At 52.4% G+C, this 22,025-nt stretch overlaps 6 protein-coding genes across 6 annotated transcripts; 3 read left to right on the forward strand and 3 right to left on the reverse strand.

Annotated features, from left to right (window-relative positions):
• Positions 1-67: 67 nt before the first annotated feature.
• On the forward strand, positions 68-2,233 carry POSPLADRAFT_1045448 (hypothetical protein; the record flags this gene model as incomplete). The annotated part of the gene is made up of 12 exons (XM_024478757.1): positions 68-173; positions 201-340; positions 399-488; positions 540-620; positions 672-711; positions 770-836; positions 887-974; positions 1,029-1,296; positions 1,363-1,433; positions 1,498-1,619; positions 1,680-1,905; positions 1,970-2,233. 12 exons carry the CDS (start codon positions 68-70, stop codon positions 2,231-2,233), a joined length of 1,563 nt encoding a protein of 520 aa, XP_024341171.1.
• Positions 2,234-2,554: 321 nt separating this feature from the next.
• On the forward strand, positions 2,555-3,851 carry POSPLADRAFT_1039385 (hypothetical protein). The gene has a single exon (XM_024477532.1). It carries the CDS (start codon positions 2,674-2,676, stop codon positions 3,604-3,606), a length of 933 nt encoding a protein of 310 aa, XP_024341172.1. The 5' UTR covers positions 2,555-2,673; the 3' UTR covers positions 3,607-3,851.
• Positions 3,852-6,274: 2,423 nt separating this feature from the next.
• POSPLADRAFT_1045450 (hypothetical protein) lies at positions 6,275-7,640 on the forward strand (the record flags this gene model as incomplete). Its single annotated transcript, XM_024478758.1, has 5 exons — positions 6,275-6,404; positions 6,458-6,486; positions 6,538-7,023; positions 7,240-7,408; positions 7,558-7,640. 5 exons carry the CDS (start codon positions 6,275-6,277, stop codon positions 7,638-7,640), a joined length of 897 nt encoding a protein of 298 aa, XP_024341173.1.
• A 2,463-nt stretch (positions 7,641-10,103) lies between these two features.
• On the reverse strand, positions 10,104-10,683 carry POSPLADRAFT_1054993 (hypothetical protein; the record flags this gene model as incomplete). The annotated part of the gene is made up of 3 exons (XM_024480588.1): positions 10,104-10,332; positions 10,388-10,528; positions 10,580-10,683. 3 exons carry the CDS (start codon positions 10,681-10,683, stop codon positions 10,104-10,106), a joined length of 474 nt encoding a protein of 157 aa, XP_024341174.1.
• A 730-nt stretch (positions 10,684-11,413) lies between these two features.
• POSPLADRAFT_1045451 (hypothetical protein) lies at positions 11,414-13,917 on the reverse strand (the record flags this gene model as incomplete). The annotated part of the gene is made up of 8 exons (XM_024478759.1): positions 11,414-11,432; positions 12,025-12,860; positions 12,915-12,943; positions 13,002-13,138; positions 13,200-13,304; positions 13,356-13,578; positions 13,638-13,676; positions 13,731-13,917. The coding sequence occupies 8 exons, from the start codon at positions 13,915-13,917 to the stop codon at positions 11,414-11,416; spliced, it is 1,575 nt and encodes a 524-aa protein (XP_024341175.1).
• Positions 13,918-16,822: 2,905 nt separating this feature from the next.
• Positions 16,823-21,805, reverse strand: POSPLADRAFT_1054995 (hypothetical protein; the record flags this gene model as incomplete). The annotated part of the gene is made up of 13 exons (XM_024480589.1): positions 16,823-17,785; positions 17,864-19,265; positions 19,322-19,376; positions 19,429-19,566; positions 19,598-19,841; positions 19,904-19,954; positions 20,004-20,251; positions 20,311-20,629; positions 20,687-20,737; positions 20,789-21,030; positions 21,085-21,391; positions 21,442-21,492; positions 21,551-21,805. 13 exons carry the CDS (start codon positions 21,803-21,805, stop codon positions 16,823-16,825), a joined length of 4,326 nt encoding a protein of 1,441 aa, XP_024341176.1.
• Positions 21,806-22,025: the final 220 nt, after the last annotated feature.

The raw sequence follows: 22,025 nt of genomic DNA on the forward strand, positions 1-22,025 counted from the left end.
TTCTTTCCTGAGCATCCTGCAGCGATCCAACCCACCTACGCTTTTTACGAATTTTACGCCAAACGGGATGTCGCATACCGAGTCGGATCCGGAGAAGGCCACCGCACGGTCCTCGTCGCCGTCGTCGGCGCAGGACTCAGAGGAAAAGGGCCGCGCGACACATATAGAACAGAGTGCCACGCCTGGAAAGCTAAATCCAGGGCTGTATAACCCCGACGTCGATATCAGCGGAGTCGATGAACGGAAGCTGCTTAGGAAACTGGACTGGCATTTGGTCCCATGGCTGTCATTCTTGTACCTGCTGAGTTTCCTGGATCGTACGAGCATTGGGAACGCGAGGGTGAGCGGTGCATTGCTTACGTGGCAGAACTGCACTCATGACGAGTCTCTTGGGATAGCTTTACGGGATGGAGGAGGATCTGCATATATCCGATAAACAATATCTGATAGCACTCACCATCTTCTTCTTTCCATACGCACTTTTTGAGGTGAGCATAATCGTGGTGTGTGGACACGTTCGAGAGCTTGACAATATCCAGGTCCCATCGAATGTATTCCTCAAAAGATTGCGCCCATCCGTATGGCTCTCGTTCCTCATGTTCGCATGGGGGATCATGATGGTGCGCCAGCCCACAACCATACCCATATCAGTGTCTCACCTATGTGTGTAGACCGTGCAAGGCCTTGTACACAATTATGGTGGTCTGCTAGGTGAGTGATAATAAATGTGCTACGTGCGGATGCAATTATCGATACCGGGCTCAAATAGGAACGCGATGGATGCTCGGCACATTTGAGGCTGGTCTCTATCCTGGAGTCAACTACTACCTGTCATGGTAAGCAACGCTCAACTTGTACCGATGTTCTTACTTAGTTGCCTCTTCAGTTGGTACAAGCGGTCCGAGTTCGGGCTTCGCGCAGCTATCTTCTTCTCGGCCGCGACGGTATCTGGCGCCTTCGGTGGGCTTCTCGCTGTGCGTACCTGTGCCTGCTCCACCTCGAATCACTAATATCATCCTTTTCTGTAGGCTGCTATCTCAAACATGGATGGCATCGGGGGAAAGCCTGCATGGGCCTGGATCTTTATCCTCGAAGGCCTTGTGACCGTGGTCGCAGGAGCAGTCTCATTCTGGATTATTCAGGACTTTCCCGACAATGCAACGTTCCTCACGGAGCCCGAGCGGACCGTCGTCGTCCGGCGGCTGCAGGCAGATGACCAATTCAGCGCGGCAGGCGAGCAGCTGAAGCTGCGCTACATCTGGCAGAGTCTGGCAGATTGGAAGACATGGTTGTGCAGTGCGTAATCACGAATTACAATGGTGGGAGGCGTTGTGACGGAAGACTGATACGTGCGGTATACAGTGCTTCTGTACATGGGAACGGATGGCGCGCTGTACGCATTTTCCCTCTTCCTGCCTTCTATCATCGGCCAGGTGAGCGACGTCATTTCTAAACGAAGCGAACGCGGTCATGACATCCCCATCAACGCTATTGAAGCTAGGGTACACCGCCACCCCGGCGAATCTACTGTCCGTGCCCGTCTATGTGCTCGCTTGTGCACTGACGTGTCTCGTGGGGTTCATCGCCGATCGCCACGGGCAGCGCGGATATCTGAACATGTATGTCCGCATATTTGCAAATGCAGCGGACTCGACTAATTGGCGTTCGCCGACGCACAGCGCGTGCTTGCTTGTGGGTGGGGCCGGGTACATCATCCTGATCTGCTCGCGGAACGCAGGCGTGTCGTACTTTGCAGTGTATCTGGCGGCGTGCGGGATATACCCGAGCATCGCGAACGTCATCGCGTGGGTGTCGAACAACGTCGAGGGCTCGTACAAGCGGAGCGTCACGCTCGCGATGGTCATCAGCTTTGGCAATATCAATGGCGCCGTGTCGTCAAATGTGGTGAGTGCGGTGCCCGCGTGCACGCGATTCTTGTCGTCCTGTGGCTAAGGGCTTCTGGTTGCAGTATCGCGCAGAGGACAAGCCATGGTATACGCTCGGTCATGGGATCGTGCTGGCGTACATTGGCATCGGCCTCATCTGCTCTGTGACGTACATCGTGCTTCTCAAGCGAGAGAACGCGAAGCGCGAGCGTGGGGAGCGCGACGAGATCATCGTAGGCGTGAACGATGACCAGGAGCACCTCCGCAAGAATGGCACCTTTGACAGCGTCGAGGACGCGAAGCGAGAAAAGGGCGACCAGTGGAGTGGGTATCGCTACACAACCTAGAGCCTGCGCCTGCGCGGCAGAGCTGAATTCTAGAAGCGCTGTATTCGATCTGGCTAGATGACGACTCATGAAGAGACATGGTCATGTAATAATAGCATACAGTATACTAGTGTAACACCGTTCTATCACCTGTGACGAATTGTGTGCACAAAGATTGACGGCGAGAATGATGTTGGTCGGAAAGCCGCACTATCTCCTCTGGCCCGTGTTCTATGCGGTGGCTGTCGAGATGGCAAAATGGTAGATCCGATGCACGTGACCTTGGCACAACAACGTCAAATACGTTCCGCGAACGCGATCGTGGCAGCGAAATCTTCGACCCGCCACCCACCGCCACCGTCCTCCCCAGCCCCTCTCTCGTTCCATTCTCTCATACCCCTAAAAGCTTGCCGGCTCTCTCTTTATCTATACCGTTGTAGCATATCCAAAAAGCACACACAATGGGTCGCCCTCTCTTCTCCCGCGCCCACCAGACCCCTGTCGTGCACGTCGAGCCCGAGCACCCCACCTACGAGAAATGGTCCTACTGGAACCCCTTCGACCCCGACTCGGACGAGTTTTTCGAAAACGAGAACGCGGTCTATGAGGCGCCCGTCGACCCCAGCGAGGCGCGCTTCGAGCGTGACGTGGAGATTGGGCGGAGGATTGTGGTTGTCGAGAACAGCAGCTCTAGCGAGGCAAGCTCCAGCGATGCGAGCTCCAGCGGACGTGCCAGCCCCGCCAGCGACACCGACGCCGGTCCCTTCTCTATCGAAAACGTCACCCTTGTCCGCCGGCGCGCGGAGTGGCCGCAGAGTTCGCAGGCCGAGGGAGAGCCTGAGGATGGGTACCGCATTCTCGCCGAGGGCAACCGCCGGCGCAACGCGCCACTTGCTTACAGGGAGACCGCTCAGCGTATGCGCGAATCCTCGCCGCGTCGCGGCGTGATCCAGGGCTTGGTGGATACCACACCCTCATCGAGGCCCTTTTCTCCACAGGGCGAAGCCGGGCCTGATCTTCCCGCTCCTATGGAGTCTTTCGAGCGACGCGATGGTGACCTTCCTCGCGAGGACTCTCTGTCGTCCCCGATCGACGCCGGGCCTGTGTTTCTCCCGCCTCTCTCGCCTATCATTCTCGCGCCCTCCCGCCCTTCCACACCCCCAAACCAGACGTCGCCCCTCTACGGGTCGCCTTCACCTCCGCCCTCTGTCACGCCGCGGCTATACACCTGGGCACCGCCGCCACACGCATCGTACCCTACGTCGCCCGCGCCCTCGCGGCCCTTCTTAAATCGCACCGCCCGCCTATCCATGGACCACATCCCGCCTTCGCCCACGCGCTCGCTCGTCCCCGTCGACCGCATGGTCGGCCGCGCGCGTCGCACTGCTGCCTAGATTACACGCGGCCCATGAGCACACGCTGTGCTGTAGTTTGTCCCGGCTTTATCGTTACTCTTGTCTAGTCTTCCTCCCGCTCGTTCAGATCTGTTTATTGGGGCTCTGCTGGATGGACGTTCCTGGTCGACATGCTTTGCTGCAGTGTTAGCTGTACTACTCCTGCGTAGATGGCCCATAGACGTACTCTTGTGATACGATGCTACGCTATCGAATATGAATCATGGCTTATGATTCTTCTCGTGAATGTGTCGTGACTTGAGCAAAACAGCTCATAAAATTGGCGTGGGTACAGGCCAAGACTGTCATGAAACCCTCACCTTCACGTATCTCAAGCTGATCGGAAGCGCTCAACCATGTTTCTGGCTTGCTACATGCATGAATGCTGCCTCTAACGAACTTCTACTTGTACTCCAATGAGCAGGCCTCTTGAGCTTGAACACATAATATCATTACGTCGACTGTCGAATAATGGTTGAAACCGTGCCCTAGAGCTACGGAGCGCTAGGCTGATCTTTTGGACAGCCCCCAACTGACACATCAAGGGAGTCAGGACGCGATTTTTCTGGTACAGAGTGGTAGCAGGATACAGGGTCAGTTCCACTCTGGTTCCACTCATGAATGCGTGTCGTAGTTGCACAGGTCATGTCTGGGGCGAGTCCCCCAGCCCATGCAGTGTGCAGTTCTCACACTTGTGGCGAGCATGCCAATTCATTGCCAGTGACTCTGGTAACACCCGGATCGCAACTGAAGGGGTATATGCTGCCGAAGATCAGCCCCAGCGCCAGGACTTGGGCGAGCCATCAGCAAGCAAAGTCGAGGGTCGACATTCTTGACATATTCAATGACGCTGGGAATGGATTGCCTTCGAGAGGTCGGCGACAAAGGGGTGATTCCGCAACGTGCCGACATCGGCTCGTTCCTTCACCGGTACTCCGCAACAGAGCCAATCGAGACTGCCTTTTCTCGTTCACTGCAGTTGACGAAGTTGTTCCAGACCTTGACGCTTGTTGCAGCGGGACGGGACGCAGCCTTTCTGGGCTTGTTGAGTAGTGCGGTCAAAGCTTAAGATCACGCGAGAATCATGGTAAGCTACGCATCTGTGAACATGGCCCGTGTACTGCTTATTCTCGACCAGACTTGTTATTTCAGGCAAGGAAGTTGCCTCTTCGGGCGGTTACGGCGGTCTTCACAAGGCGTCTATCCACATACCTGTGTCATGGGCTGCGCCGCACCGCTTGTCCACATTAGACAGTTCTCTCATATCCGCCATTGTGTCCCGTCAAGGCAGCCTGTGCAAGGCTCATAGACTGCGATGACAGGTACTGGGAACTCGGCCTCTTCCACGGCGGCGAGGATGCATCCTTGTTGGCGATCGTCGGCATTTTGGCTGCCCGTACAAAGGCTACTTGCGACAACAGTGAGACCGCCGTCGTAAATTTATCTTGGCCACTCGGCAAGTCGCTGTTCATTGAATATCAATTGTTGATACACGAGTACTCGGAGATGTGCTTGTCGATGCAGAAGACAACAAAACAGCACGTCGCGGGATGTTGGACATGTTATGTACAGCTTTGGCATGTGTAACGGTGCTGCATGCGTATGTGGCAGGTTCATGACCACCTGCTCTTATCGTTTACAGACCTTTCTGGGCTATGCAACGCCACGAAGCTTCGCTTTTGAGTCACCTCGCAATCGATGCAGGGGTCGTGGTGGCGGTGCGTTATCTGTCAACTCAGAACGTATTTAGAGGCCGTCTCACTTGCTAGGTTGGCCGTCTCATCTTTCCCTGGCATACGTTGCACAATGTCCTCTACACAAACCCCTTTTCACGGTCCCCCTCTACTCGAGTTAAATGTCAGCACGTTGCCTGGTGTCGATGCCGCTAGTATCCTATCGCCCACGATGGATGACCAACTGTCTACATCCCTAACAGCGATATCGAGCTTTCTGGGGGTTTCATCCTTTCCGCAATGGCTCAGCTTCGTTATCCTTCGCGGTGCATTTGATCTCATCCAACAGCTCGTTTATTTCATTTGGGAGTCATTGTTCTCAGACCTTTTCGTCACGGCCACGATTCACTCTGACGACGAGAGCTATTGTATGTCTTGTCAGCGTGGTCTTCTATCCTGGAAGTTTACATTCATCGCACAGACTGGATTCGAATGTGGTTAGCAAAGCGTGACGTATGGCGTGAGTTGATTGACCATGTGACACAAGTTGACTACTCATCTATGTAACAGAGAAGAGCAAATCCTTGGTCCTCGCGACTGCGGGTAGCTCGCACATTTCTTATGAAAGTGTCTCCATCAATTCAAGTGAGAAGCGGAAGCCTTACCATCTGCTGCGGTATTTTCCCGCCTTCGACAAGACATTCGGTGTTTGGTACAAGAAGCGGTATGTGATGATATCGAGGGAAGGCGGACGGGCCGGAGATTCCCTCCAAATAAGGTGTGTGTGTGCTGTTACAATGATGCGCACAATCCCGCTGATAATCCACAGGATACTGTCATTCGATCGGACACTGCTGAGTGAGTTGGTAGAGGAAGCTAGGACGCTCTATGAACAGTCGATGCACCTTACGACGACAGTTTGGGAGTCAGATACGGAGTGAGTTGCACAGCCACAAATCATGCAAAATTCTAATGCCTGTCATCTTAGTCCGCTTATGTGGCGTTACGCAGGGAATCGTCCTATGCGCCCTCTTGACACTGTGATCCTCGATGCTGGCCTGAAAGACGCGATCATCAAGGACTGTCAGGACTTCATAGCCAGCAAGGACTGGTACATGAAAAGAGGTCCGCTATGGTCTTCTCTCTATTTATTCGACGATCTCAATGTGTCGGTGCAGGTATCCCATTCCGTCGCGGTTATCTCCTGGTAAGGCTTTTATGGCATCTCTGACATCAGTGCTGACTACAACATGTGCAGTATGGCGCTCCTGGCTCAGGAAAGACGTCCTTCATACAATCTCTCGCCGGGGAGTTTAGGCTTGACATCTATACAATCTCGCTCGCCGGCTCTGACATGGACGACAGCAATCTCATGCGGCTGATCGCACAGTTACCTGAGAGATGCATCATCCTGATGGAGGATATCGATGCAGCCATAACGATTACTGGCAGGCGCGACGAGACGGGCTCGAGTAATAGGAACCAATCCGAATCCACGCGGCACGTCACACTCAGCGGCTTGCTCAACGTGTTGGACGGCGTGAGCGCTCAAGAAGGTCGGATCCTGTTCGCTACCACAAATCACATCGAAGCCCTCGACCCCGCACTCACGCGTCCTGGCCGTATGGACGTCCACTATGAGTTCAAGCTGGCTAGTAAGTCCCAAATCACGGCGCTCTTTACACTCTTCTTCGACGACCTCGGATCCGAGAACAGTGCAAAGGAGAAAATTGAAAGGGGCGATGTCACTCACAGCAGCCGCCATGATGTTGACGAGAAGAGTGACGACGATTCGACGACTGACACCCTAATCTCGCTGGAATCCACCGACGACTCTGATGCTGATGAGTTGTCGTATCTTAGGCCGCCGCCCACTCCTGCGGAGAAGTTACAGAACTTGCAGCACAATTTGACGGACGTGGTCCGCGAGCTCCGGACATCGGCACTCTCGAAGCGGCAGCTGACCAAACTTGCCGTACAGTTCTCCGACGCGATTCCCGAACATATGTTCTCTATGGCCGAGCTTCAGGGATACCTGATGCGATACAAAGCACAACCCTACGAGGCGGCTGCAGAAGCGTTTCAGTGGGCTGAATGCGAGCTCGAACGGAAGGATGCTCCTGCAATCAGTCTTCAGGGATGCCTGATGCGATACACAACACAACCCTGCGAGGCGGCTGCGGAAGTGTCTCGATGGATCGAACGCGAGCTCGAACAGATGGATACTTCTACAGTCAGTCTGCAATCACAATGAGTCTCATCGTCGCCTCGCACACAGCTATCACGGCAGGCTGGATCGCGCATCGACGCATCATGCTTTGGTATTATTATGTTTCCCGCGTTCTTCGTATGCCCTTATGATGGTCTCAATATGCAGCTCAAACGCTATGTACATTGTACTTGTCTTGCATGAACTTGTATGTTCTCATCCGATCTCCCATTTGTACTTTATTAACTGTATGCACAACCCGAGAACTGTTGAATTAGACACCACACCCAATCTGAGTCGCCTTTGCGGTTTCCACCCTCAATTTAGGGTTAAGGTGCATCCTAGACTCGATCAGCCCTATCAATTCAAGATCTCTTCGACGTTAACAATATGCTTTCGACGTCCTCTTTTCCCTAGTGCTCAAAGACTGCAACACATTCTCCCTTGTGATCACGGGCTTTACCTAGGCATTCCCCTGCCTTTCATTCCACTTATGGGTATCGAAGAAGCGCAGACCGGGATTTGCAAGCCTGAGGTGAGGCATGATCCTTAGCTGTATTCTTATTCTCAAGTCCTCGGGTTTGAACTCCATACGGTGTAGGTACATGTACAGTGCAATCGAGCTGGCAGCAGCTCCTAACAATGGGCTCCACGCCAGCGTCCGGATCTACATAGTGAAGTCACACGGCGTCCTTGCCCTACAGGTTTCGGGCAGACTAAGAGCCCCACGCCGACGGCGCAGGGGGGCGGTCCTCGTGCAGCTGATGCCGCGTTGGTGGTCCGACAACGAGGCAAACGAAGAGAACGGGGACCCGGCAAGCGACGATCCCTGCGGACCCCGCACTTCGCGCCGAGCGAGCGGCGGTTTGAGAGAACCAGGAGCCTGGTCGCGCTCGACACCTTAGGTGAATAAGGCGAAGTAGCAATGCGCTGGGTATACGAAGCGGGTATGTCGCTGTAACGCGCGGGGAACAAAGAGACACAACGCGACCTGCGCGTGAGTGATTCTTGAAACACCGGTACGGGAGCTGATGCGATCGGCAGGGGATATAAGGTGGGTGTGTAGTAAATATTGCATCGCTTCTCACTGCTCAACAGCCTTCATCGTCCGCTTCATAGCCGTCGATGTCATTCCATGCTACAGGGGCATGCCGCCACGTCTTCATCCGAACATGGTTGACACACTGATCAACGTATTCGTCGGAGTGTGCCTCCTCGTCGCTAGCCTCATCACTGAATGAATTCTCAGCATCAAGAGTGCTTGAGGTATCTGACCAGGAGGGGCTTGACGCCGACGTCAGTGATTCTTCCGCTGAATCACTGTCCCACCAATTGTTGATCGGCGCTATCTCGTTGAAGGTGCTGAATGCGCCAAATATGGATGTCTGCGCTGGTATCTTGTTGTAATCATGAGAAAGTGGCTGCCTTGCACAGTCCAAAAGCCTGCGCTGATAGTCATGGATGTGTGGCCACGCATTGTTCTGGATGTTGGGTACGCTGGGCTGTGGATTTGGCACGCTGACGCTCTGGCTTGGATGCGAGATTGAAGGAAGCATGCCTTCCATGGCTAAGTATCTATCAGTTGAAGCACTGCCTGATCTCCCGCCTCCGATCTACACTCATTTGAGTTTCTCTATACACAAAACAGATTCAAGCCCTGTACCCACCGAATGGCAGCTTCCCTGCATTGATTTCAAGTGGCAAATGAGAATGCCAGGACAGGCCCAGCTGTTTTTGCTTTCCACTTGATTTTCATGTGCAAGGGCGAAGCGCATCTCGGTGTGGCCACAAGTCGGTGCCATGACGAAGAACGCAAGGATGCTATGGAAAGGCTTATGGGGTCTGGTGAGTGGGCTTGAGAATCCTCCACTCGAGATCAAGGGGAGATCGAGAAAACAGAGCGCAGGGCGAGGATGCTGGTGGAGTTGAAGACAAGTCGCGTTGTAGCGAACGCGCCATTAAATGGTGCGCGTGACCGTGGCTTCTTCGGTCTTGACCTCCGACACGCTAGGGCCACGTGAGTAAATCCGCGAAGGCTTCTGCGACTATAGTCGTACTCAACATTGCGTTCACACCGCGCAGGCTGCTGAGCAGTCAACTTCAAGTGAACACATTAGTGGTGTGCCTAATATAGCAGAATGAGGACGCCGTCAGTCGTTTTGACCCCCGATTTGTCTGAACATTTCCTTACACGATTCCCTCACTGGCCCCATCTCAAGCATATTTATCAGCCGAGTATTTCCTATGTTTTTCTGAACATACATTTGCTTCGGCTGCATGGATCCCGTATTTTTAGAACTTGTGGCAGTGCCCGTGGACCACCGGATACTCATTTCTAGCGTATGCACTGAAACCTGACAGATGGTACGATGATGTGGCACATGCCATCCCATCAACCTGAGTATATTTGTCGCCACTGCGGAGACATTTTCGTCCATTACTCGGATGTCGTTCAATCTTGTCACTCAATGGAGAGTACTGCGTATATCACATATCATCGTTCGTCTTGTATCATCGTTTCAACTGGTCGTACAGAATCTCGATTCAGCCAAGATCGCTCGTTGACGAACGGATTCTATTACTCGACGTGCTCGATGTCAGCGTCTTACATAAGGTCAGCCGAAGCGTCCATCCCACTTGCCAATGTTTTCGGCTAGCACCCAGTGGCACCTGTTGTCCCGACGCTGCAGCAGCAAGCTCCAGGTATCCACCGAGTCCTCCCTGGGCGCGCGCAGTCGTGTACGCTCGTGGTCGGTTCGAGGGATGTAGTTTACTGGCACGGTGGGGACTCCTTGCGCCGTGATGGCACTGATGAAATGAGACTCGTCATGTGAAGAATTCGTTCTATTAGAGAATTTCATTAGCATGCGCATATACAGTCCCATTCGTCAAGATGTACATCACGGAGCTGATCAATTGCTGGACGAAGTCTGGAGGCAACAAACCAGTCCATCTGACATGCGTTAGGTCCCCGATGTGCGAGGGCACGGGTGGACTGTACACGGCAATGTATGGATCCACCCTATCATTAGCCTGCAAACTAAGTTACAATTCAGTGTCCACCATGGTCAGCCATTGTGTGATTGCGTACCGCTGTGCGCCCATGCACGCCATTCCGACCCACTCGTAGAGCGATGCAATGTCCTCTAGTTCCTCCTCTCCTTCGACACTTATTTCGGTGTCTGGGATGTACATACTTGAAAGGATTTGAACAACAGGCTTTATCACATGTTCTATAGAACCTTGCTGCGGTGGATGATCTAATAGGTGGTCCTATTTGAGCACGGCTCGCATGCTGAGCAAACTCGATCTCAGCCTCACCTGTTGTGTTCTTCAAGGTATATATGATTTGCCAGGGTCCTCTTTCGGAATCCCACTTGGACAACGCAGCTGCCTCTTTATCCCCCAGGCGATGCCAGAAACGCGTGGCAGGGGATTCAAGTATGGTACCATTTTTGTGAAGGCAAATTTCGATTACTGTTATCGCATTCACAATCAACGGACTGAATATGTAGCTATTGAAGCACTTACTGTGGACTTCACATCCTGTCCAGGGCAACCGTTGACCAACTAGGCCTAAGCGTTCGTATGTTTGCTTGCATGCAGATATTGATAAGACCCCACGAGCATCTATGCACCACATGTCTTCGTTGTGGTTCCCAGCCTTGCCGAAGGCCAAAATGTCACTATGCGGTCTGCTGTGAGTGAATAACTAAGATACATCTGCTCTGCAATTCACCTCTCCAGCGGAGCATTGGCAATGAAGCTCTGTGCATATTTCACAAAAGCAGACAGCGTTGAGCTGCAGCTCCAATACCTTGTCTGCAATTGCTGGATATCGCCATGCAGCGTCGCCGAAACAGGACAGACGATATCAACCTATACAGACAACGATGTCAGTAGGAGTCTAAAAAGACTTGCGACATCAATCACTCGAGACGTTCCTGCTGGGTATACAGATGCGTAAGTCCCAGTCGTTCTAACACGGGTACACCACGACCATTCTCTTCTAAGTTGACAGCAAGTGCTTGCCCAGCAGTGTACTGCGTTCGGCGTTTTTCCAGGCTGGCATGATCCATAAGACTTTGCAAGTGTTTGGAATTTGTAGGCGTGATTGACTTGCGTGTGATTGTGTGGACAGAAAGCAACCTTTGAGGCTGCACAACCAATCGTGGGACTTGTAGAATATGCCATATCCGATCGAGCTATCGAGATCCGAATTTGGTGGCGAGCTAATATTTGGACAACGTTGCTGTACATAGTACTTATAACCTCGAACTTGTCGACCTTCGAACGCGCTGGTGAACACTACAGTAGCACAGGTCGTGGTGAGAGACACCGGCCAGGACTCCTCACGAGGTTGTTCTACATGTTATCTGCACACACATTGTCTGCGCCCGTCTCTGATCTCATTAAGCAACAATACACCATTTATGTCCCATTATAATACATGTAATCCACTTCCGCAAGCGCACCGTCCGTAAGTATCACTGTCTCCGTTTACCACGAGAGGGACGAGCGGCGATGTCTGCCAGCTCTTTTTCAACCCAGGCCTGCGCCTCGCTGACGGCCTCTTGTGGCCGGATTTTGTACATCATCAGGTACCCCTGCAGCGCAGCCATCGAGAGCTCCCGCTCGGGGATCGCCTCTGCGAACTTCGCCGCAAGCTCGCTCGCCTCCCGCCAAGAGAGCACTGCGCCCTTTGGGCTCGCGCTCCGCACACGTTGTGCCAGCTCACCAGTGCTTGATTCGGATTCAGTGGGGCTTGGGGGCGTGTCGAGGAGCGGCGCGTCCTCCCTCTCGTCAATGGAGGAGGCGCGCGAGCCATACCCAGAGTCGAGAGCGTCTGTCGCCTTCTCGTCGTCGTCGTCGTTCGCACGCTTACCCCTGCTCTTCGAAGGTGTATAAAAGCACCTGAAGAGCTCCTGCGCCTGGTACTTGCTCGCGAGGCGGAACTCGACGTGGAGATCCATGCGGCCCGGGCGGATGAGCGCGGGGTCGAGCGCGGCGTAGTCATTCGTGGTGGCGAAGAGGATGCGGCCCTCCTGTGCACCAATGCCATCGAGCGCGTTCAGCAAGCCGCTAAGGGTGACACGGCTCGTGGAGTCCTCCGTCCTGTCCTGGGGCGCGCCTTCTGAGTTCTCGTCCTCGGGCTTCTTGTCCTTGCCGAGATCGCGAGTCATGGGGCGTGAGAATGCGGCGTCGATGTCCTCCATAAGCGCGATGCAGCGTGCCGGGAGCTCGGAAATGAGTTCGCTAAGCGCGTTGTCGTCCATCCCACTGCGAGAGAGGGTCACGATGTAGACGTCAAGGCCGAGCTCGCCTGCGATACTTTGAATCATAGACGTCTTTCCCGAGCCAGGTGCGCCATACTTCGAAGGGTTCACGTGAGATAAAAACCCGATTGCGTTGTTGGAAAAACTCACTAGTAGATACCCACGGCGGAAGGGGATACCTAGATCGCAGCCAGATCAATCAGTAGCTGCGCGCTTATTGATCTACTGAAGATTTACCTCGGTCAGTATACCAATCTTGGCTGTCAAGGAAATCGCGGGCGTCATCAAGAAGCAACTCCTTGACACCTGGCTCGAGGATAATGGATTGAAGAGGGCGCTTAGGTCGCGTTCCCATTTGTGACCAGTTGCCATATCTGGAAGAAATAGAATACTAATGAATTTGCCGCATAACCTGCGAGACGCGGCGGCACTCACGTATCGGACATCCAAATGGATATTGAGTTCTCTTCTGCCTTTTGATATAGCTGCTTGCATTCCAAGAGGAATTGTTTCAGGACCCCGGTGTTACGCGCCAAGATTCTGGACTCTGCTTAAGACGCGAGAGGATGCGCTACAATGTCGGGAACTCACCTCAGATGGAGAGTCTCCTTCGTGGAATTATAGCCATTTTGAATTTGGGCCCGTGAGACGGTCATGTAGTGGCGGTTGAACCACATAGAATAGGTGCTGGAAATGCTAGGTAGAAATGACATTGGGCGGTCGGTCGGACGATCATCGCTATCTTCCAGGACATTCACGGCTGGGGAAGTAAGGCCATAGTTTCGAGTTGTCACCTCGACGCGTCGGGCTTTACCTACGCAGAATGTCTCTCAATTAGGGAATATCGACGGCGGATGTATTTGGCTGACATACCCCATGATGGTTGTCGAGAAAGCCAGAAGAGGACCCAACCTACAAGAAACTTCAGCTACGGGGTGCGATTAACATGAGAGCGAAGAGACTGACTGTAACTAGTATCATCCTCATCAAAGGTGACGGTAATCCAGATCGAGTCCATTATCCGGTCCCATATGCCGAAGGCACAACGGCGAAAGTACTCAATAACGCCACCGAAAAGGATGAGCTTGAGCCATTCCCGCAGGGCAGAGAATGAGAGGGCCATATTTATCAAGGATGGCAGGTCGGCAGGCATGGCGGGGATGGCGGCGGCAGTTGCATTTCCAGTGTTATTCATGATAACGTTAGCGGCCGCCCCCGAAGAACCGGTCAGCGCGAAGACAGAGCTGATCAGCTGGGCTGGATCCAGATTGGTGGGCGTGAAATGGATAGGCCCTGGGGGCGTTGTAAGATTTGCTCGACACAACGCTCCTCTTTATATGCGAGGGAAGTGCGCCTCAGCGGCCCGGCTATACATCGCCGTGGAGTAAGCGTCGGGTGTTCTCTAGAAGGAGTCATGTCCAGGCGATGACTGTTATCGGCGCCGAAGCGTGCCATTGCGGTGAAGGCGTACGCACATGGTCAATAAAAGTTCAACTCCAGCGTAGGGCGGCATGGTGGTCAAATCTTGAAGTTGAAGGTCCGGTACGTCTAGCCCAGGTTGACAGGTCGGAGTGGTATTAAGAGATTCTAACTTGATCTGCCATCGCGTCCTATGTAGATTCCAGTTACCGCAAAAGAACTTGAAATGCCTCATGTCCCGGGGAAGAATATTCACAATCATCGGCAAATGTGCACGGTACCGATAGCGTACCGATAGCGGTGCTGAGAGCGGAGACGGGATGGAGGGGAGTCAGAGAATAGTGGCGACAGACTCGACAATCGAAAGGCTGTACGTGCCAGTGTCCGGTCGCGTGACTCGTCGTTGGCTGCCACCAGCCTGAGCGAACGCCATGCGACCTCAGCTTCGCTACACTATGCGACCGGAGAAATCACACAGGCTGGCACAGCCATGCTACGTCGGCTAGTCGTTGTGTGTAGTCGACTCGCTGGAACAGATTCGCGCTCCGGCTTGTGCTCGGAATCCTCTAGCACTGACGTCGGGCGCAGCAACCTATGGCTCCCCTGGGGAATTCGCACTGAAACCTCTATCACTCGCGCACTGAGGTGAGTTATGTATCCTCGCTGGACCACAACAGAGAAAATGAAGCAGATCTTCGGTTCGCCCCAAAACACTACAAGATGCGAAACCAGAACGTTATAACAGGCATTGTCACCGACAGATACGTACCTTTTACGCTTTGGACACTTCCAGGTAATCTGTCAAGGATGGTTTGCAGCTGACCCTGGACGTGCCTGCTCTACGCACATTCTACAGATGTACCAGAAGGTACAATACAAGGGACATAAGACAATCCATGTGACTGAACCGCACTGGCATGTGGTGATATGAGTGGGCTCGTGCGTCTCGAGGTATGTGTAGCAGCTCAGGAGTCTTCCGCTGTATTGCAATCGCCGTCTGTTTGTATATACCCACTGAACACTTCATGCATGCTATGGATACGTTTTCGCTCCTGGAGTGGTTGACCCACGCTAGAAGCCGTCGGAGATCCCGCGCTCTGATCCTGAAGACCGCAATCTGACACATACCGCACATCTGATCGTGAGGTATGTTCTCACGTCCTGTTCTAGGCCTGACTTATTAGTGTACACTCGATCAGCGATTACAGCAGCCATTTGTATACACGGGGCATGGTCAGTATATCACTCAGGTACGGGCTTCCTGAGCCTATGAAAGTTCGAAGTATCAACGTACAACCACGAAAGACTACGTTCAAGGCACCTCGTCAGATGGTGTGCGTGCATTCTTAATCATTTCCAAAACGGCAGCTATCGGCCCGTCTACGTTCAGCTATCCCCGTCGGCCGTTTTACTTGCGGTCAAGGGCAGGACTTCCATATGGACACACCCCTTCCGAACTAACACCGTTTTGCCACTCAACCTGTGGTCGAACAATGGCTGGTGGTCGATGACAACGTCACTAGTGCATTTCAAGTGTTATCGACCGCAGCGAAGCTCGCACTGACTTAGTTGGGGAGCGGACGTCCGACTGATTGACGCAAAGTTTTGCGCCGCAATTCGCTTCTTGCTTCAGATAGTGCTGCCAAATCCAATCTACCGTTCTCTGCGTAACGGCATAAATGGGTGGTCGAACTTTGCACGCCTTCTTCCACATAATAGCATCCGCTTCCGTCCACCGCTTCTAGTAGCTTCCCTGTATCGATTAGCTCATTGAAACCAAGGCCGACTGTCGTTTACCTGCACTTCTAATCTCGAGACGTAACATGCTAATCGTGGATGATCTACGTGACTGCACCAGACTACCTATTCAGCCATCTCGAGGCGAGCCCTACAGCAGTTGGAATGTGCCTGCCCGTCGAGGAATATATCTGTTAAGTTCAGCCACAATCTCGCCCGTGTGATCGTTGTGGCAATATGTTCGATTGACAGCGACTCAGGCTCGGAGTCATTGCAAACCTTCTGCCCGTCCTGGTCCGTGGGGCCACGGGACCTGAAGTCTGCACTCGTGTAGTCGACATGAGTTCACCCTGGTCGCTTCGGTTCAGATATGCAGGTGAAATACCCATTGTCTTCGCCTCGTTAAGTTCGCCCACAATATCATTCATGTCATACTTGACTTCGATTTATCCGTCGACGCAGTACTCATCTGATGTACAAAGAGATCTTTCTCCCGTGTGGCTATTCACACGTGTTGTCACAATAGATTGCTGACGAGTCACCATCCTCACCGGCACAGTCTAGTTCCGACCTGATTCATTATCTCCACCCAACGACAGCTTGCCTTTCGTAATGTGTTCAGCGTGAGGTAAGAACCTAGCCTCACGTACCTCAGTCCACAACATATAGTTTTCTGGGAGAATTCTCGCTCAATAACGACCCGCATGCGATACGTATACTCAGCCTGTGTGGATCTCGGGACAGCCGCTCCGGTTGGCACCTTCTTTACAGTTACAGTTGAAGTGACGCCGGTTAACAATGAAGCTGTGATATATTCCTGCATGCCTACACACATGCCATGAACGACGAATTCCGTCTTCGCCTTCAACATATAACACAGCCCTTCCTGGCCCGCGCGTAGCTTACTGCCACGGATCGTCTGATATGTGGGTGTTTAGATATTTGAGTAAGATATGCGACGAATGAACTGACTCGTTTTGTGGCCTTAAGCCAGGAGTGTCCTCAATTATCTCCGACGCAACCATGGGCTTTGGATTCATCAAGTCGCGAAGTTTTGATAGAAGCCGATGGTCGTTAGCAATATTTGCGTCAACGGCCGAATACTGCTGATGTAGCTGTAATGCGTAATTAAGTGACTTCGCCGCATCGCTGAGGCGGCCCATATCCATGTAGAGGTCTCCAAGTTCTTGATGTGCATTCCCTTCATCTAGCTTGGCCTCGGCACGCTGAAAAAGGTCAATGGCTTGGAGGAGACATTCTTCCGCCTTCTGTGCACGGTTGCTCGTCCTGTAGATTGCCGCAAGCACAGTGAGGTCTATGCCTTCACCCAGAATGCTGCACGCTTTGCGATGTAGACTCAACGCCAAATTGATGGCGGTCTCAGCATCGTCAAGCTGGTTAGAACGGTGATACAAATCGGCGAGGTATTGATGGTCATATCCTTGTCCAAGGATGTCTTCAGCCTCGCGATGAAGGTCGAGCGCCCTCAGTATACTATCTTTGGCTTCCTGGAGACGGTTCGTGCGAACGTACAAGGTACCGAGGTGTTGGCATATATGGGCTTCTCCACGAATACTGTGGATCTGTAGGTAGAGCGCAAGGGCCTTCTCAAGAGACAGCCGGGCATCTTCGAGGCGATTGATTCGGAGATAGAGGGCGCCGAGATATCCATGACTGTCCGCCTCTCCAAGTATACTCCCAGCTTCTTGGCTACGACTTCGTGCATCCAGAAGTGCGGCCTCTGCGCGTGGAAGATTGTCTTGGCGGAGGTAGAGAGTGCCGAGGTAGAGTTCTGCGTTAGCAGCACCGATCTTGTTGTGAGTTTCAAGATGGAGACGTTTCACGTCGTGAAAAACGGCCTCGGCCTTGTGGAGTTTGTCAGTGAGAATATATATTAAGCCTAGGTGACCCATATCCTCCGCCTCTCCCTAGACATTATGCACGCTGCGATGTAACCGTGCAGCACGTTCAATCTCCTGTTCTGCGAGGTCCCATTGGCTGCGATATCGGTCTATGCGACCCATGCAGCGGTGGCAGTCGGCACGCGTGCTCACATCGTCGATCCCAATTTTAAGGATCTGCTCTAACAGTGTGTGTGAGGGATAACGAAGATGCAGCATCCATTCGGCATGCGCTATTGCTGCGGAAGCGAGGTCGATGTCTGGCGGAGCACGTCTTAGCGACATGAAAATAACGGCTTCGATGTTGCCTAGTTCTGGTGGGATTATCGAGTAAGATAGCGGGATTTGTGGTAGGGAGAGGTCATATGTTCGCACCAGCACGGTAAAGAACTTACAAATGGCACGGCTCAGGTCGTCCACAAGCTGGAGGCGTGGGAGGCTAGAGCAATACTGTCGAGTAGGTGCGAGCATTCGGTACCGTCCTGTACTAGACGGAGACCTTCGATCAATGTACACGAGCCCGTTTCGAGTAAGAGTAACAAGAGACTGTTGGAGGGTGATGTGGGAGGGCAAGTACGATTGTAATTCATGTAGCAGGCTCGTGGACGAAGGCAGGCCGTCTGAGAGTTCTTTCACGATGGAAAGAACAGTGGCTGCGGAGGGATCGCTGGTCATGCGGTGACTACCGAGGGAAAGTTCGATAGATGTTCCGAGATCTAGTAGTCGGTCTTGGGCACCGTCACTTCTGGAAATCACGGCGGTTCCCATCCCCTGCCAGCGATACCAAAGGGACTCCGTGGTCTCAATGCCAGGTTGTGCAAGATGCGCAAGAAGGCTAATGGCTAAAGGGAGACCATCGGTTGCCTGGACCAGTTTTTCAGCGTACGTGTCTGGTTGAGCGCCGCTGATCCCCGTGAAGATTCGCAGTCCATCGGTAGTCGACAGAGGAAGGAGAGGAGCAAGCGAGGCCCACTTGATTCCTCCTGGGCGCTCAGCCCCGCGCATCGTGACAACGAGCGCAAGGTTTCTAATTTGCGCGAGTTTTGAGAATTTCTCCTCTACCATCCTGCGCGATTGTGGGAGCTCCCAGAGCGTCTCGAAGTTGTCGATACAGAGCAGAGTAGCCTTTTGTTGTAGAACCTGGTAAACCATCGCTCGCAGTCGTTGGCCACGCAACTCCGTGTACAGCCCCAATGAGTTAGCGAGAGTAATATGAAACTGTTCCAAGCCACCTTTCATAGCCTCGCATGTCACAAACAGCCGACTGGTGAATGCAGATATCACATCAGGATCGTGAAGCACCTCGAGGACAAGAGTAGTCTTCCCAATCCCCCCTGACCCAAGGACAATTGCGGGTTCATGGTTCAGTACGGATGTACGAAGGGCAGCAGTGGATTCATGTCGGCCGAAACAGTGTACTGGCTTCGATGGCAAGTCTGATTGTCTAGCATGTGAGTCGCCCTTAGCGCCGCATTTTATCTTAGAGAATGGACAACGTACAGAGCCAGGTCTGGGTTCGGTGATGGTTCATTATCCATCGTTTGACCCGCAATTACTATATGGCCATGTCAGTATGCGACCGGTTCATTCTAGCCTCGATGTCTCACGGTTTACCGTCTTGCGTATCATCTCAACATCTTTCTGTATCCCACCTGCAATGTCAAGTATTCCTGCCGAAACTATCCGATTTTCCTGTTCGAATAACTCCTCCAGCTCCGAAAGAGCATGTTGCGTATCGTCATCTTCTAGCTTGAGAACGAGTCGCCCGTACCGCACTACAGATGTAGTCAGAGATATTGTCGGTCTCCCGGGTTCGTAACTTGCCAAAAAGCCCTCGGTTGATGGCCTTGTTCGCGAGTTCAAACGTGACAAGAAGCTGCGTCAAGATGTCGACGAAGATATCCTCCAGCGCCTGTGTGTATCTTTGCTTTTGATATATCTCAAGACGACGGAGGAACTGTTCTAGACTCTTGAAAAGTTTGAGGATGTTATTGTTGGCCGCTCCGAGGTCTTCACCAGCCTGGACAATGGGAAAGACGTCTTAACGGGTATGCCCTTGACTAGACGCAACGCCATACGCACCTCTGCTAAAATCTTGATTGCGACGGTAACTATAACGGCGTAGCTCGGGAGCTTTGCGTGTATCAGATGCTACCAACATTCTCACGTAGCTGATACTTACATCGTTAGCTAAGTCAGCAGCGGTTGCAACAGACCAACTGAGAAATTTCAGCATTGGTTGGAATAGTCTTTTGAGATCCGACATCTGACTAGAATGGAAGGTGTATTCTCCCCTCGCCAGGGCTGACTTCAAGGCGTCGAGATTATCGATCCGCTGATACTTCATTTCTGGCACGATGTTATTGCCTGTAGTCGCCATGTAATGTCGCATCACGATGCTCCAAACGTCAGGAAACGGTGAGCCACCTTCTGTAACATAGGCGGCCAGTTAGGGTAAAAGGTTCAGGAATGTCTACCCAGATACTGACCAGGAGGAGGAAGAGCAGTTACAAGTTTCCCAGCCAGGTGATCCAACTCGTCTAGGAGGTCCCGAAGATTCTCATGATTAGCCAACAGTGCATGCGGCGTGTAGAAATACGTGACAATGTTTGACTGAGAACGGTGTTCCCTGATGATCAAGCTCGACGTAACGACAATGAGAACAAGCTGTGCATAGATTTGCTTGTATATGCATCGCATGTTCAGTGACACATTCTGCACTCCTGTAGGAATACGCCGGAGAATCGACTTGAGACGACCCGCCAACCTCACGATGAGTATGCACGGGATGCTTGCAATTCTCGCTTCCTATCGCCGGCACCGGCTATGAGCAGCCATCCACTGATAATCCTGATACATGCTTACCGTGAGTAAGAGTAGGAATGAACTGCATACAGCGTGAAGATACTGCTCGTCCTGAAATCGGAACCAGCAAGCAGTTCGGGACACTCAAACAGGGGGCCTCACGTCAGTAGTCCATCCAGCCATAGTCTTCCAAATCGATTGAACTTGCGCACCGATCTCTTCAAGCGTCGCATGCAATTTGATCTGTTCTTTCGATATTTTGACACTGCTGAACCAGTCGTCAAGGCATTCCTCAAAACTCTTCACTGGAACCGCCACGATGTCGCCGAATTCAACACTTGGAATCTTCGTCCACGTGGGAAGAATCCTAGATAGAACGACAGGCAGAGCGCATTCAGATAGGTCTACAGCTACCATAAGGCTTGATCACTCGCATGGCACCTCTGAAAAGGGCGTACCTGCTTCCCAGATTATAGAGTTGAGCTTCCAGCGCAACTGCGCTAGCGAGGTCTTCGATGGTTCACTTCTACCTACTGTAGGTCGTCTCCAGAACACAGTTGGTTCTAGGATGCAGCCTACAAGGGACCTCTGGTCATGGGAAGACTTCAGCTCTTTGCATATTAGCCTCAGGGTGTTGATCTCGTCCGCAAGGAAATCAACGCAGGAATCTGAGAGCATTTCTGGGGCATTATCCAGTGCAGGTATATAGATGCTTCTCGGAAAAAGAGCAAAAGATGCTATGCAAGCCGCGGTCTCCTGCGATGCCTGTAAGTATATAAGTGGGGGATACGCTGTACAATATCGTTGTAGCATACCAAGACTACCGACGCAATACTCCGATAACTGGCTTCACTGTACGAGGAGGCCTTTTAATATCCAAGTCAGGGCGATTGCTACCTCAAGCTTCGTAGATATATGACTTACAGCATGAATATCGTCGCCCGCGACATTTGATAGCCATTCGATATCGGTGAGGATGGGGTCCAAAGTTTCCACCAGTGAACGAAACAGTTTATCATCTTCGACCCATTTCTGGAAGAAGGATTTAAGCGTTTGTCTGTCACGAATCATCGACAGCCCTTTAGAGGGGCCGTCTATGGTGACTTCGCGTTTGAAATGCTCGAACGCTTTCCTCCACTGGTGCCTCGATCCGACAGCGGGCGTTGAATATCGAGACATGATCTAGTAAGTGCGGGAATGAAGAAGTTATGAGGATCCTAACTCAAGACGCTGGACATCATGCTGTTCATCTGTCAATGCGTGCGAATGTCCATGGATCGTTCGCGCAATCGTTATGAAGTTGAGTTTGTAAATGTCGGTTAAGCGCCCATCATGGCAACTTCCTTCCTTCCTATAGCTGAGGAGTTTGAGACGTGTTTTTAGCTGAATAACGGTGAAG

This window comes from Postia placenta (genome assembly GCF_002117355.1).
Source record: "Postia placenta MAD-698-R-SB12 unplaced genomic scaffold POSPLAscaffold_4, whole genome shotgun sequence".
In the NCBI taxonomy this organism is placed as follows: Eukaryota; Fungi; Basidiomycota; class Agaricomycetes; order Polyporales; family Adustoporiaceae; genus Rhodonia; species Rhodonia placenta.

Bases quoted from the DNA above. Each gene is read 5' to 3' on its own strand.
- POSPLADRAFT_1039385 (XM_024477532.1), top strand. From the start codon at position 2,674: ATGGGTCGCCCTCTCTTCTCCCGCGCCCACCAGACCCCTGTCGTGCAC.